This window comes from Lipotes vexillifer, unplaced genomic scaffold (assembly GCF_000442215.2).
Source record: "Lipotes vexillifer unplaced genomic scaffold, Lipotes_vexillifer_v1.1 scaffold484, whole genome shotgun sequence".
NCBI lineage: Eukaryota > Metazoa > Chordata > Mammalia > Artiodactyla > Lipotidae > Lipotes > Lipotes vexillifer.
In genome coordinates this window covers 2,138,307-2,152,675 of record NW_006786458.1, presented here as the reverse complement: position 1 = coordinate 2,152,675, position 14,369 = coordinate 2,138,307, and the positions used below count along the sequence as shown (strand labels likewise).

Genomic DNA, 14,369 nt, shown 5'->3' with positions numbered 1-14,369 from the left:
CCCTTGGGTTATGTGTCCTCAAGATAACTGATCTCTATTTATTGCTTTTCTTACCTTAATTAATCTATTCATTTTCTCTCCCATTAAAAATATCAGAATTCAAAGATACACATGGGAATAGTAAAGCGTAAGTTATGAGTCACTGTTGCATAATAAGCAACTTGTCTGGTCTTTGTTCTGAGCTCCTGGGAGGCAGCTTCTAAACTCTTGGAATTTCCCCAGTGTGACAGGAGTGTCACTGTTATTCATGGTGGACCTCTCAGACCACACGGGGAGTTGATACTAACAAGGTGACTCATGGTGGGCAGGACAGTCTTAGAATGGGGGCTCGCCTCTGCCAGAACCACCAGCCATTTGATTAGAGGGTTGGAGCCTTGAGCTATACAGCATCAGCCAGACCTCCAGGGAGGAGATGGGGGCTGGAGATGGAGTTTATTCATGTGGTTTATGATTCAATCAGTCGAGCCAATACAACGACACCCCAATAAAAACCCGGCACACAGAACTTCTCTGGCGGTCCACTGGTTAAGACTCCACGCTTCCACTGCAAGGGGCGTGGGTTCGATCCCTGGTAGGGGAACTAAGATCCCGCATGCCGTGTGGGGCGGCAAAAAAAAAAAAAAAAAAAAAAAAAAAAATTAAAAATCCTGCACACAGAGCTCAAATGAGCTTCCTCGTTGGTGAACACATCAGTTCGCCAGGAGTGTGTGATGTGTCTGAATCCACACGGAGAGGACACAGAAGCCATGCACCTGGGACCCTCCTAGACCTTGCCCTGTGTATTTCTTCATCTGGCTGGTTCTGACTTGTATCCTTTATGATAAAACTGTAATCATTCAGAACAGCATCTTACCAAGTTTTGCTGGTTGTTCTAGTATAGTATCCAACCTGAGGGGGGGAACCATAGGCACTCCCTACCCAAATTTATAGTCAATTGGTCAGAAATGTGGGTGGCCTGGGGACCCCTGAACTTGCAGCTGGTGTCTGAAGTTTGGGCTGTCTTGTAGGGGTCTCTGTGCTAACTCTGGCTGGTGAGGATCAGAACTGCAGGTGTGTAAGTATTGCGGTCATTTCCTCCTTTGCTTTCACACAAAAACAAACCACCCAACACTCACCTTGCCTTTGTCAAAATACGATATGATTTCTTGATACAGCTTCTCTTTAAGCTCTTGCTGGGTATACACATAGTAAGTGTCCCTCTGAAGCAAATGGGGTACACAGGGTTTGTCAGACCACTGAAAAACACAGAAAAGCAACACAAGAGATTGATGCAACACATCAATTCATTTAAAGGAGATGAATGTAACAAATATTCAGCTGTAAAAATTCACAGAAATATTTGTATATATCTTTGACTCAATCATATATTTTTGACAATTTATTAAACACAAAAATTGCACACGTGTACACATATACATGCCAGCTTCAAAACAAGTGCATGCCAGATGGACACTCAAGGCATTCCCATGAAGGTCAGGAATGAGGTGAGGCTGCCAACCATCATGACTGTGGTTGTACTGGTTACCACTCAGTACAGATAAAAGAGAGAAATCAGAAGTATAAAAATGCAAAAAAAAGGGGTAAAACTATCATGTGAAAGCAATGACTGTATTCTTCATAATCAATCCACTCACAAAGGGTGCCAACTGAAAACCTACCACAAATAATGAGAGAATTAAGTAGTGGGGTCAAAATGAACATATTTGGAAATAAATTAGAGACAGATTTCATATAAATAATAACCGTGCTGAAGATAACAGAAGAAATGACCCCTACAAGAAGAAACCCAAAATGATCAGATACTGAGGCACAGCAATGTGAATATACTTAAGGCCACTAAATTATACACTTACAAATGCCTAGGATGGTAAATTTAATTTTATATGTATTTAACCATAATTAAATTAAAAAGAAAAGATATCTAGGGATCAACATAACAAGGAATATTCAAGACGTCTACACAGAAAATGTTAATACACCACAGGAGGGCACAAAAGCAGACTTGAACAAATGGAAAGTCATACCATGCTTTTGGATAAGAAAATGCTATTTTATAAACATGGAAATTCTCCCCTAAATTAATTTTCAAATTTCATGATTCCAAAGTCATGAAAAAATAAACAAAAAGGAATAAGGTGGAAAACTCTGAAAAAGAAGAGTGAAAAGAAACTACTAGATCATAAAACATACTGATAACTGAAACAGTGTGGTCCTGGTGCATGAATTGACAGAGACCCATGCAGAATACGTAAAATCTAGAAAGAGGTTCCCCCCAACCCTCCATACAGTGATTTAGTACATGATCAAGATGGGATCTCATACCAATGATGAAAATGTGGAAATGATGAAAATGTGGACTCTACTTAATAAGCAGCATCCCTACTGAGTAGCTCTATGGGGAAAAAGTGGCGTCCACACCTCATACCTTATGCCAGGATAGGAGAGCTGAATTTTCTGAGCAGCACAAACGAAAAGACCTACAGTCACTGACACTGTGGTTTCTTTCGGATCATCCCACAGTCAACAAGCCTTCCCCCCTAACCCACATACAATAAGCTTTCTGGTGCCCCAATCTTGAGTATGAACTGTGAATGGCTGCCTTAGGGCAAGTGGTGAAGCAGAGGACTCCAGTTTTTAATTCCAAAACTTTAGAACAATATACGTGTATTATTTAGGTATAAAATAAAATTGAAATTATACAAGAAAATGAATTGCTAGGGACAAGAATGGAGGCAGGGAGATGTAGTGGGAGGCTAAAAACGATAACTTGGACCAAGATAGTAGCAATGGAGATAAAGAAAAGCGGATATGGTGAGGCTATCAAAGAGACATCTGCACCCCCGTGTTCACTGCAGTATTATTCACACTAGCCAAGATACAACCTAAGCGTCCATCAATGGATGAATGAATAAAAATGTGGTATAGGGCTTCCCTGGTGGCGCAGTGGTTGAGAGTCCGCCTGCCGATGCAGGGGACACGGGTTCGTGCCCCGGTCCGGGAAGATCCCACATGCCGCAGAGCGGCTGGGCCCGTGAGCCATGGCCGCTGAGCCTGCGCGTCTGGAGCCTGTGCTCCGCAACGGGAGAGGCCACAACAGTGAGAGGCCCGCATACCGCAAAAAAAAAAAAAAAAAAAAAAAAAAGTGGCATATACATACAATGGAATATTATTCAGCCATGAGAAAGAAAGAAATCCTGCCATCTGCAACACCACAGATGGACCTTAAGGGCATTATTCAAAGTGAAGTAAGTTAGAAGAGAAAGACAAACACTGTACGATCTCACTTATATGTGGCAGCTGAAAAATAAGGGCTTGTAAAAACAGAGAGTAGAAGGGTGGTTACCAGGGGCTGCAGGGTGGGGGAATAGGAGGAAGATTGTTTAAGGGTATAAACTTGAAACTAGTAGATAAATAAGCCCTGGAGGACTTCCCTGGTGGTGCAGTGGTTAAGAATCTGCCTGTCAATTCAGGGCATACGGGTTCAAGCCCTGGTCCGGGAAGATCCCACATGCCGCGGAGCAACTAAGCCTGTGAGCCACAACTACTGAGCCTGCACTCTAGAGCCCACGAGCCACAACTACTGAGCTTGCGTGCCACAGCTACTGAAGCCCGCGCACCTAGAGCCTGTGCTCCGCAACAGGAGAAGGCCCCGCTCACCACAACTAGAGAAAGCCCGCGTGCAGCAACGAAGACCCAATGCAGCCAAAAATAAATAAATAAATAAATCCGTTTTTAAAATAAATAAATAAATAAATAAGCCCTGGAGATCTAACGTTATAGCACAAACTTTCTCAATTAAAAAAAAGAAAGAAAGAAAAGTGGATGGGGTGAGGGAGGGTTTTGGACAGAGGGTCCACGATTCTTGTTTGTGCAGAATGTGGGAGGGGTGAGTAAAAGATGATGACGAACAGTATCTTTTATTAGAATGTCAGTGCCCTTCAGTGAAATGGGGAGAAAGGAGAGGAAGGGATGGACCCAGGAGGACAGTGGAGGGAACAGCTTCTGTTACTGTCACGCTAAGTTTGAGTTGTCTGTTAGTCATTCAGAGATTGACGTTGGCAGAACAGTGAGTTGGAGGAGTCATCAGAGCTGGAAATAATTATTAGGGGTTGATGATGTAGAGCTGTATTTATATCCTGGCACAACAGAATTTCCTCCGTGAGACACAGTATCAATAGGATAGTACTTCTAGAGTTCTATATTGACTTACAGCTCACTTCTCTACAGTTTTACACATATTGACTGACGTGTGTTTTGTTTTTTCTTTTTTTAAATAAATAAATAAATTTAATTTTAATTAATTGAATTAATATTTAATTATTTAACTTAATTAATAACGGCTGCATTCGGTCTTCATTTCTGCACGGGCTTTCTCTAGTTGTGGCGAGCGGGGGCTACTCTTCGTTGAGGTACGCAGGCTTCTCAGTGCGGTGGCTTCTCTTGTTGCAGAGTACGTGCTCTAGGCTCACTCGTGGGCTTCAGTAGTTGCAGCATGCAAGTTCAGTAGTCGTGGATCACGGGCTCTAGAGCGCAGGGCTCAGTAGTTGTGGCGCACGGGCTTAGATGCTCCACGGCATGTGGGATATTCCTTGACCAGGGCTCGAACCCGTGTCCCCTGCGCTGGTGCATTCTAAACCACTGCACCAGCAGGGAAGTCCCTGTTTTTTCAATTAGAGTGTCAGTATTAGCAGCCTGTAAGTTGTGCTCTGCTTCCTCAGGATTTTTAAATAAATGATATGCACCCATATGTTCAAAGCAGCACTATTTACAATAGCCAAGACATGGAAACAACCTAAATGTCCATTGACAGATGAGTGAATAAAGAAGATGTGGTACATATATAGTGGAATATTACTCAGCCATAAAAAAGAGTGAAATAATGCCATTTGCAGCAACATGGATGGACCCAGAGGTGATCATACTAAGTGAAGACAGGAAGAGAAAGACAAACACCATATGACATCACTTACATGTAGAATCTAAAATACGACACAAATGAACATATCTACAAAACAGAAACAGACTCACACAGAGAGAACAAACTTGTGGTTGCCCATGGGAAGAGGGAGCGGGGGATGGATGGATTGGGACTTTGGGATTAGAATGGATAAACAACAAGGTCCTACTGTAGAGCGCAGGGAGCTACGTTTAATATCCTGTGGCAAACCATAATGGAAAATATGAAAAAGAATGTGTATATATGTACAGCTGAATCACTTTGCTGTGCAGCAGAAATTAACACAATAAATTTAAAAGTAAGTAAATAAATAAATAATAATGGAAATTTCCCCAACCTTGGTCTAAAAACTAGCTGTGCCTATTTAGAAGGTATAAAAACATTCTTGGATAAAAGGGTCCTCCTTGAGTAGGGAACTTTCCCATCAAAATCATACAGGATGCGGTCCCAAAGGGCTGGACGGCTGACATACCGCGTACCTGATCCACTTACCTGCAGGAGCTCAGCATGTAGGAGGAGTGTGTAGGCAGCTTCGGTGTAGTTCTCACAGTCCCGGTGCAAATCCCGCAGCTTGTACAAGTATCTGGTCAGAATGGGAGAAAGGAGGCATTCTGCTGCCAGGGAGTTGATGGGACATTTGGCTCATGCCACAGCCAGGCGGCAGGAATAGTTACTTCTTGTTCCTTAAGTCTTTGTGCTGCTTCCTGCCTGTGTGTCTTTCCTACTCTACCTGTGCTACTCTGTGCTCTTCGTTTAAGGCAGTGATGCTTCAAAAATTTTTTTAACGTCACAGACCCCTTTGGGAAGCTCATGAGAGCTAAGGAATGTTTCCCCAGGAAAATGCACAGAGCTTACATCCAAGTTGGTTTCACGTTCAGGGCTTCCTGCACGTTGGGCTAACACTCCTTGACAGAGGGTGAATTTCACGTCTTTCCTGTGCTTTCCCTGGTTACCTGGCCACAGCCCTCTATCCTTTACCGGAATCCCGACATGATCCTCCCTCTACACTTCCTTGTATTGTACTTACTTGTGTATCTGTCTAAAGCGTTTACCCTTTTAGGAAGAAGGGAGCATATCACATACTTTCTGGTGTCTCTCGAAGCAGCAAGCACGGTGTTGGGGCTTACTGTTTTCATTTATCGGAGAAGTAAATCATAAAGCCCTGACATAAACAGCAAAAGCAGAAATTTCTTTCAGCTTACCTTATGTAGATGTCCTCTCTCTTCTTTTCTTTGTAAAAATTCTACAAAAAAAGTCACGAAATACCAACACAAAGCCATTATTGATGAGCTTGCCACAAAAATGGACAAACCACTACTTGCACTTTTCAAGTGTCACTTTTCCAAAGACTTGTTTCTTTCCCTTTAACAAATACCCCCAACAAAATAAGGAAGTGACAATTTATAAAGCAGAAAAGTTGAATTCTTTTAGGACCATGCTTCTGGGAAATGAGAGGGAACCTTCTAGGTGAATAGACAGCTGGGTCATACCCAAGTCACCTGATATTCTGTTTTCTCAGGGAATCAAAGGTGGTAGGTTCTTGATTTATAGAAAGAACCTCTGAGGTCTGTGTTCCCAGTTACAACTGTCTAAGGAAAGGCAAGACCACAGGGTTCTACCACCTAGAGGATTTCATGGACTAATTCTCTACTCATGGTATATTGTTTTTAATGCATTTTCGTCTGTGTGGAATAATCCCAACAATAAAACGACCACACAGAAACAAGACAGAGAAAAAGGCTGAGGATGGCTTTCAGTAAGAGAGTTGAGTCAAGAGCTTATGTTGCACTTTCCATCCCTGTTTCCACATTTATCCTCAAGGTCTGAGGCAACTGGCATCTGTGAGTTCAAAGTTGAGTTGGCCATTCCAATTAGACTCAGCAGCACACGGACTCTGGAAAGGTGGTCCCAGGGGACCTTTGTGCCTGCCGGATCTACTTACAGCTGCGCCATGGGGTGCAGGGGCGGCCGGGCACCGCCCTCTTGCCATCCCAGGGGCGTGGCACGTACCAGCACGTTAACGGTACAGCTCATGCGGTTTTCCTTGCTCTCGTCGTGCATGATAATGGTTCTGTAGTCCAAGAGATTCTCTAAGAGGCTGCTGACCAGGAGCGCGAATACTTCTCCGGAGCTGGAGAGGTATTTATGTTTCCGGCAATGTTCTAGAAGCCTGTGGGGCAGAGATAGAGACAAATAACCATGTCCCACACGGTGACTCCAGCACCGCCTACGAGCGCTGTCCATGGTCCTGGCAGCAGGTGGCGCCAGACTAGGACATATACACCTTCCTTGTAGACTCCAGTCTATGCTAGCCTGGCTCCTGTTACTCAAGTTCTACGTTTTCTTTAGGTCTGTAGCTCAAGCCCTATCATCACTGAGGATCCCAGCCCACTATGCCCTTCTTTGAATTTCTATTTGTATTTGTTTTTGTCTTCTGTCAATACCACAGAAATGAGAACCTTTGCCCAAAAGCTTTGTGTGTGCTGTCTGATCTCTCTACTTATTTGAAAGGACCATCTTTTCTCTGCCTTTATTCTCCCTAAGGCCTAGCACTTCAGGGCATCCTGAGGGAACTCTGGAGAATCTTGGACTGATGCCCAGCCTAGAGGAACCTAGGAACCTACTACACTGCTAGACGTGTGGCTCTTTGGATAAAAGTGGGAGACGCAGAGAGAGGAGATATGGGGATATATGTATATGTATAGCTGATCCACTTTGTTATAAAGCAGAAACTAACACACCACTGTAAAGCAGTTATACTCCAATAAAGATGTTTAAAAAAATGTTATTTTCAGGAAAAAGTGCACAGTTGTAAACAGGTAGATGGAGATTAAACTTTTGGTCTAAATCCTCTCCCTCAGGACCCAAATAGAGCAAAGCTTCTATAGGAGCTTCTCAGATTAGACAATTAGAAGAAAACTCTGGGAATAGGAGAAAAAATGGGTTCAAAGCATTAGTCCAGACTCTAGAATTATTCTTGAGCACTGGAAATTTGTGCAGTCATATTTTTCTGCATTCGTGATCCAAGAACAATGAAGGAAAAATTAGATCTGTATGTGAAAAGTCAACTGTAGGATTTTTTTTTTAAAGTGTAGTTTTATTATCACTTGTAAATGTGTGTGTTTGTATGTGTGTGTAACACCTGCACTTAATTCCCGTATGAGATCAGAACTGCAGAAGTGATAAATTGAAAGGTCTGAATCTCAAACAGGCAGACCAAATGGATATAGGATGAAAAGATCAACAAACGATCTTATCATCCATTTCAAACAAAATAAGACGGATTTCTAGTTCTTTGAAATACAGACGAGTCATCAGTTCCATTTCTGAGTACCCCGTGTGCTGGTTCCTTAAAAAAATCTTTGAAAAATGAAAAACAGAGTTGGGAGTGTCCCCGTCCTCAGCTCAGTGTAGTGCCCACCATGTCCACGAAGCAGGTAAATCCCAGAAAGACTTAGGCACGTACCCAATCAAAGGTGACAGAGTTGGCCAATATCATAAAAGTTCAGAGAACCTAAGAAATGAACAGTCTAGGGTAGTTACAACCCAGGATGCTGGGAAGATCTGCAGATAATAACAGTAATGAACACCAGAGCAGCCAACATTTGTCCAGCATGAGCTCTGTGACAGACACTGTGTTAATGCATCATCTCATTTAATCCTCACCAAAATACAGACCTTATCATTGTAGATGACCAAAAAAAAAAGAGGCGTTGTATAGGTTAGAGCATCTGTCCAAAGTCAAAATCCTAGCATGTGGAGAAAGAGGGATTTGAAGCACAATCTCTCTCTCCAACATCTAAGTGTTTTTAACCACTCTTGTTATACTGTCATTCCATACATGCAAAGGAGAGTAAGAGGGACAGAGGGTGACAGGCAAAGGGAACAGTGGGATAATGTGAGCACAGGGAGGGAATGAATGTGTTGGCTTGGGGTGTGCGGAGGGCAGTGAAAAGGGCTGGAGCTGTACCGGGTGTTCTCAGACATCCTTCACAGGGCATAAGGTATTCTTAAATGTAAAGTGGACCTTGAAATGTTTTTCCCTTCTCCTTTAAATTATTGCTTCGAAGCCATAATTAGAGGTGCTAGCACTTTTGTTAAAATTCAGCATTTCAAACACTGGGCAAAATGCCACTACTCTGGCCATCTCCCTCTCTCCTCAATCTGCTCTGTTCTCGAGGGCCGGGCTGGCCAGGAAAACATGAACATTTGACTCACAGCAGATAAACAAATGTCAGCAGTGGATGGTGTAAACTCCATGAACCCCCCCCCACCCCCCAAGAACCATTCATGGTGGTGACCCCAGGGATGCTGAGACTACTCGATTGGTCTGTAAGGGCAGCAGAAGCCTGTTTTTCTCCATCACTAAATGATGCAATCAACGTGAGATTTTGTTTCTGAAATACTCACAGTTTTTCCAGAAGGACCTTGTATTGTTCATCTCCTCTTCCCCCTTCCACCTCTTGGTCTAGCTTTGTGATCAACTCATTCTCAAACTGAAAGCAGAGGCAGAATTTCACAGGAGAATGCCACATTCTCAGAAGAGGACACAAAAGACATCCAGCCAACTTTTCTAGATTTGACCCAACCCCTTTACTGAACTGTAAACTAATTCCAACATACATAGAGGAAGACCCCACTTCACATCATCCATTAATATCAATACTTTCTAAAGCAGCCTTGTGCTAGTCTGTCCTTTGCTTTATATTTACGGGAAAAAATTACCCCAAACATTATTATCTAATCACAACTACACATACAAAAATAGCTGAATGATTCTAATTTTCCATTTTATTTTTGGTTCCTGTCGAAGTCTTGACAATGGGATTGCTTTTGCAGGCTTCATAGCTGCAAAATCTTCCATTCAATACTAATATACTATATAGATAAGGAAATTGAAGCATAGAAAAAATATATCAGGCAGACTAAGGTCTCAAAGCTAAAGACCCCTGCACCATTCCCTCAATCCAACTGCAATATTTGCAAGAGATAAGATTAAACTGCATGCAGTCAAATTTTCATTATCCAGAGATAAGAGTGCTTCTTTAGGAAACACACACAGCAGAAAAGGCTGCTCCTAGGGCCTTGGTTGGAATATCTGATCCTATGCCTAATTGCTTTACAAAATAAAATGCAAAAAAAGAAGTTTTTAGATCACCTTTGATTTGTTTTATTCAGGCTACTGCTTCTCTATATAGAAAGAAAATAAATAAGAGTTGACTCTACGTGCATTAGTAAGATGACAGGTCCACCACTCCTTACCATATGGAAATTGCCATTTCCACTGAAATTGAACTCACACTGCATCATATCAAAGAAAATGGGGATGGTGGCTTTCCGGAGCTCTACTTCGGGGGTCAGTGTGACCTCCAGAATGGGGCCCACCATGGACGGGATGAATTTGATTTTGTGGGGACCTGAAATGAAAGTAAGTGAGGACATGAAAAAAAATAATTTCACCGGAAGTAAAGTGCTACAATCTTCCTCCACAGGGCCCATAAGAAAAGAAAAAGTTTATGTGGGTAAATCAATTCAGAAGTGAGTGACTACATATTGTTTTCTGATAACATGTGATGTCATAAGAGACCGACAAGTCAACTTACACTTCCAGACACACAGAGAAATCAATCTCAGGATTCTTGGAATTAAAATGGAAAAGAATTCATCGTGGGATACGTGTCGCCCAGGAGTGGTGTGTGGGCCTGTTTGGGTTATACACTCACCCAGGTTATACCACATGTCCCGGATCCTAAAGCCGATTTCCTTTCTCATGTCCCCGTATCTAGGAAGGAGATCATAAACCAGGAGAAAGATGTGCAGTGGAAACGAGAACACATAATACAATGATGAGGGAAGTAAAAGAGCCTGTGTTCCTCTAGGTCACAATTAAGGTAGGTCTCGAGGCAAAATCACATTAAGAGATGTGGTCGAGGGACTTCCCTGGTGGTCCAGGGGTTAAGATTTGTGCTTCCACTGCAGGGGGTGAGGGTTCGGTCTCTGGTCAGGGAACTAAGATCCCACAAGGAGACGTGGTCGATACCTAAAAAAGCCCCCAAGAACTGAGCCACATAGAGGAGGCGGGACTTTCACAGCAGGAGGAAGACCAAAGTAAGTGTCAAAAAATCACTGAGAAAATGAGATTCACAAACTTTATTGAAGAGGGAAGAGTGAGAAACACTCTGGCTAAGCTAATTTTATTATTATTATATAAGCATATGTGGTCCATGTCTGGCACATAATAGATAAGAAATGATAACTATTCTTATTGCTTATTAATACTACTGTTGATGCTTTTACTAAGAATCAGAGAAGTCTTGAAAAAAAAATTCATTCACATTCCTATAAGCTTAATATAAATGTTTTTATTTCCTAAGGTTTATCTTTGCCCATATACATATATATTTTTACATGGATTGTACTTACAGTCACACTTTCCTTTGACCAAAACCAGAATCATTAATCCTAACTAGCCACTTTATTTATCAGACTTGGTGTCAACTCATTTCACTTATGGTCATTTAACCAAAATCAAATACATTCTTGAATGAAGTTATGTCATCTACGGTATTCTAAAGAATAAGATTAAGGTGTCCATCTTAAAAATCAAATATCTCTTGATACCCACCCCACAAGGAAATCTACAAAACAGGTTTTACTTTTATCTTTGAAAGTGCAATCACTAAATCTCAATCACTTAGCCATCAATCTTAGTAGTTTAGGGAGGAGCTAGAGGGATGCTAAATAATTTGCCTAGAGTCCCAGACATGCTAGCAGGGGAACAGAACTAAAATTCACAGCTTTTAAATGATAAATTTCTCAAGTTCTATTTAATTACACAGCCTTTGAGTTCCCAGGCTCTCAATGAACTTCGAAACAGACTTGAGGTGAAAGCAATGAAAGTCTTCCCTAAATCTCTCATCACTCTTGCACACAGGTCCATTTTGAATTCTGAGCCAGGAATCTGGAGGGTGTTTTTAGGTGATGTGTTACTCTTGGCTCCTCTGCTGAAGTGACTGAAACTGGGAGGTAGACCAATGGTGCCAAGGGAGTCTGATCTGTGAAGCATGAGACAGAGAGGCACTATGCCTGCCATTTGGACAAGCTGCCAGCAGATGGCAGCTGTTCCTGGTGATGGGAGGACTGGCTGGCTTCAGTGTCTCTTTATGTAGAGATTCTATAATAGACTGTGATGGTTGATTTGAAAATGAATGGGCCCCTGAGAAGAGATGTGAATCTGGGGAAATTTGAGGTCTACTAACTGATTATTTTAAGACCTATCTCACTAACAACACAGGTAGCCACTGAACAGTAATTTCTGTGATACCAAAACTCCTGCTCCAAATAGAAATGGAAGAATCGCCTTCCCAATCATAAGCAAGTTTAAGAGGACACTTACTTTTTTACAATTTTGTTGCGCTTGGCTTGTGAGAAGGTTTCAAGCTGAAGGGACTCATGGGTGAGAAAAGCGACTGCCAAATGGAAGTAATTGTTCCAGAGCTGTTCAAAATTAATGATGTGGGTTAAAAGAAACAGAAAATAATATTAATATGGGTCATAATAAACCAGTGCCACATGGTACAAATGCACTCGCCAGAAATTAATGGGAAAAAAATCCAAAATAAAATCCACGGGACTTCCTTTTCTCTCCTGTGTTGCAATTATTCATCCCTGTAAGTTTTAATGCTTTATTAATATCAAGCTTTTAAAAATAATCTAAACTATTATATTTGTCTTTACTCCTGGGATAAAGGAAAATTGTTGCCAAGAAGTGTACCTATTTATAGTAAGTAGTTTGGCAATACTTATCAAAAGCCCTGACAATCTGCCAAATTTCTGACTAGTAAATACTTTAGGACTTTATCCTGGTAACATATTTACGGGTATTTAAAAAAATATTTAAAACAAGGAAGGCCCTCACACTGCTACTGAACATAAAAACAGAAAATGGAAACCATCTAGATGCTCATAAGAAGAATTCGGTTAAATAAACCATGGTCCAGCCATACAATGCACTGTATTCGGCCATTAAAAATACGGTGAAAATATTTATTATCATCGAAAAGATCACAGAAAAAGTAAATAAAGTAGACTAACAGGTTACCAAAGAACTGCACAGCTTGATTCCATTTTGGCATAGGTACTTATGTGTGTGTGTGTATAAATACACACACGTATATAACCATTTTGATATATATACACACACATATAAAAACATATGTATATACACACATAAACATGTATATGTATATGCAATATGTATATATAATCTCCTCTGCTTATGACTCTCCACTTCCAAAGTTCCATAGATACAAACGCAGGCCATATCACAGCAAAAGCACATCACCAACAAAATGTACCCTGTAACGGAAGCAGGACCTTGTCCGCCTTCACCAGGGCCTAGAATAGTGCCCTGTACATATAACTCTCTAATATTTGTTGGATGAATGAATGAATGAAGATGGAGCTAGTGATCACCAGTTTTGCTACCACTTTAGACTTTCAAATAGGTGCTTATACAAACTGCTCTTTGGACACTAAACCGTTTGTAGGTAGAGGAATACCTGCGTGCCTACCTGCAAGCAGGTGTGTTTGTGTGTATTTGTGTTATGATAAAAAATCTGAGGAGACATTTTCCAAAATCAAACGGTTCTCTTGCTTTGGCTGAGCACTCAAGGAACTCCTAGGTGAGTCGCATGCTTACCTGAAGTTCAAAGCTTGCCTGATCCATGAAGAATCTTGTGAGAACCTCAGCAAACTGATTTATGGCACGGAGGAAAACCCTAGGGGAGGAAAAACACACTGGATAAAGAAGGCAACTTCATGCTCTTTGAAACATTTTCCATCTATATTAAAAGCCAAAGCAAATCAAACCTGGACTTGGCAATCTAAGACCTTTAGATCTAGCAGGGTCCTTAGAGACCAACTACAGCACATTCTACAGAGAAGGTCACTGAAGATCAGTTTCTTGAACTGACTACTAGCACAGCTCAAGGCTGCATCACAATTTAGCCAGTTCAGGGTACAGCTCAGAGGATAAGCCAGGGCTCCTGAGCCTCAGACCAAGGCTCCTTTTGCTCCATCGTGATGCTTACGTTTTAAAGTCTAGGACTTCGGATGCAACTGTTTCTCTAATCTGTACATAGTTGAGAAGGATTTTTCTAATCAGGTATCAGGACCACGGAGAGTTAACAATAATGCTTATCATAATGATTTACTTTATTTAGCTCTTTAAAAATCCTGAATCTCAGGGCTTCCCTGGTGGTGCGGTGGTTGAGAGTCTGTCTGCTGATGCAGGGGACACGGGTTCATGCCCCAGTCCGGGAAGATCCCACATGCCGCGGAGCAGCTGGGCCCGTGAGCCATGGCAGCTGAGCCTGCGCGTCCGGAGCTTGTGCTCCGCAACAGGAGAGGC

At 41.8% G+C, this 14,369-nt stretch overlaps 1 protein-coding gene across 1 annotated transcript in view; it reads right to left on the bottom strand.

The window, feature by feature from the left end:
* Positions 1–14,369, bottom strand: part of DOCK5 (dedicator of cytokinesis 5) — a 214,772-nt gene that overhangs the window by 33,758 nt on the left and 166,645 nt on the right. Inside the window, exons 30-38 of the mRNA XM_007458822.1 lie at positions 13,659–13,737; positions 12,354–12,454; positions 10,681–10,739; positions 10,220–10,374; positions 9,368–9,453; positions 6,968–7,127; positions 6,160–6,200; positions 5,450–5,540; positions 1,116–1,235 (exon numbers count right to left, since the gene is read on the bottom strand). Of these exons, the coding sequence (XP_007458884.1) occupies positions 1,116–1,235; positions 5,450–5,540; positions 6,160–6,200; positions 6,968–7,127; positions 9,368–9,453; positions 10,220–10,374; positions 10,681–10,739; positions 12,354–12,454; positions 13,659–13,737 (892 nt within the window). The remainder of the gene's footprint in view (positions 1–1,115; positions 1,236–5,449; positions 5,541–6,159; positions 6,201–6,967; positions 7,128–9,367; positions 9,454–10,219; positions 10,375–10,680; positions 10,740–12,353; positions 12,455–13,658; positions 13,738–14,369) is intronic.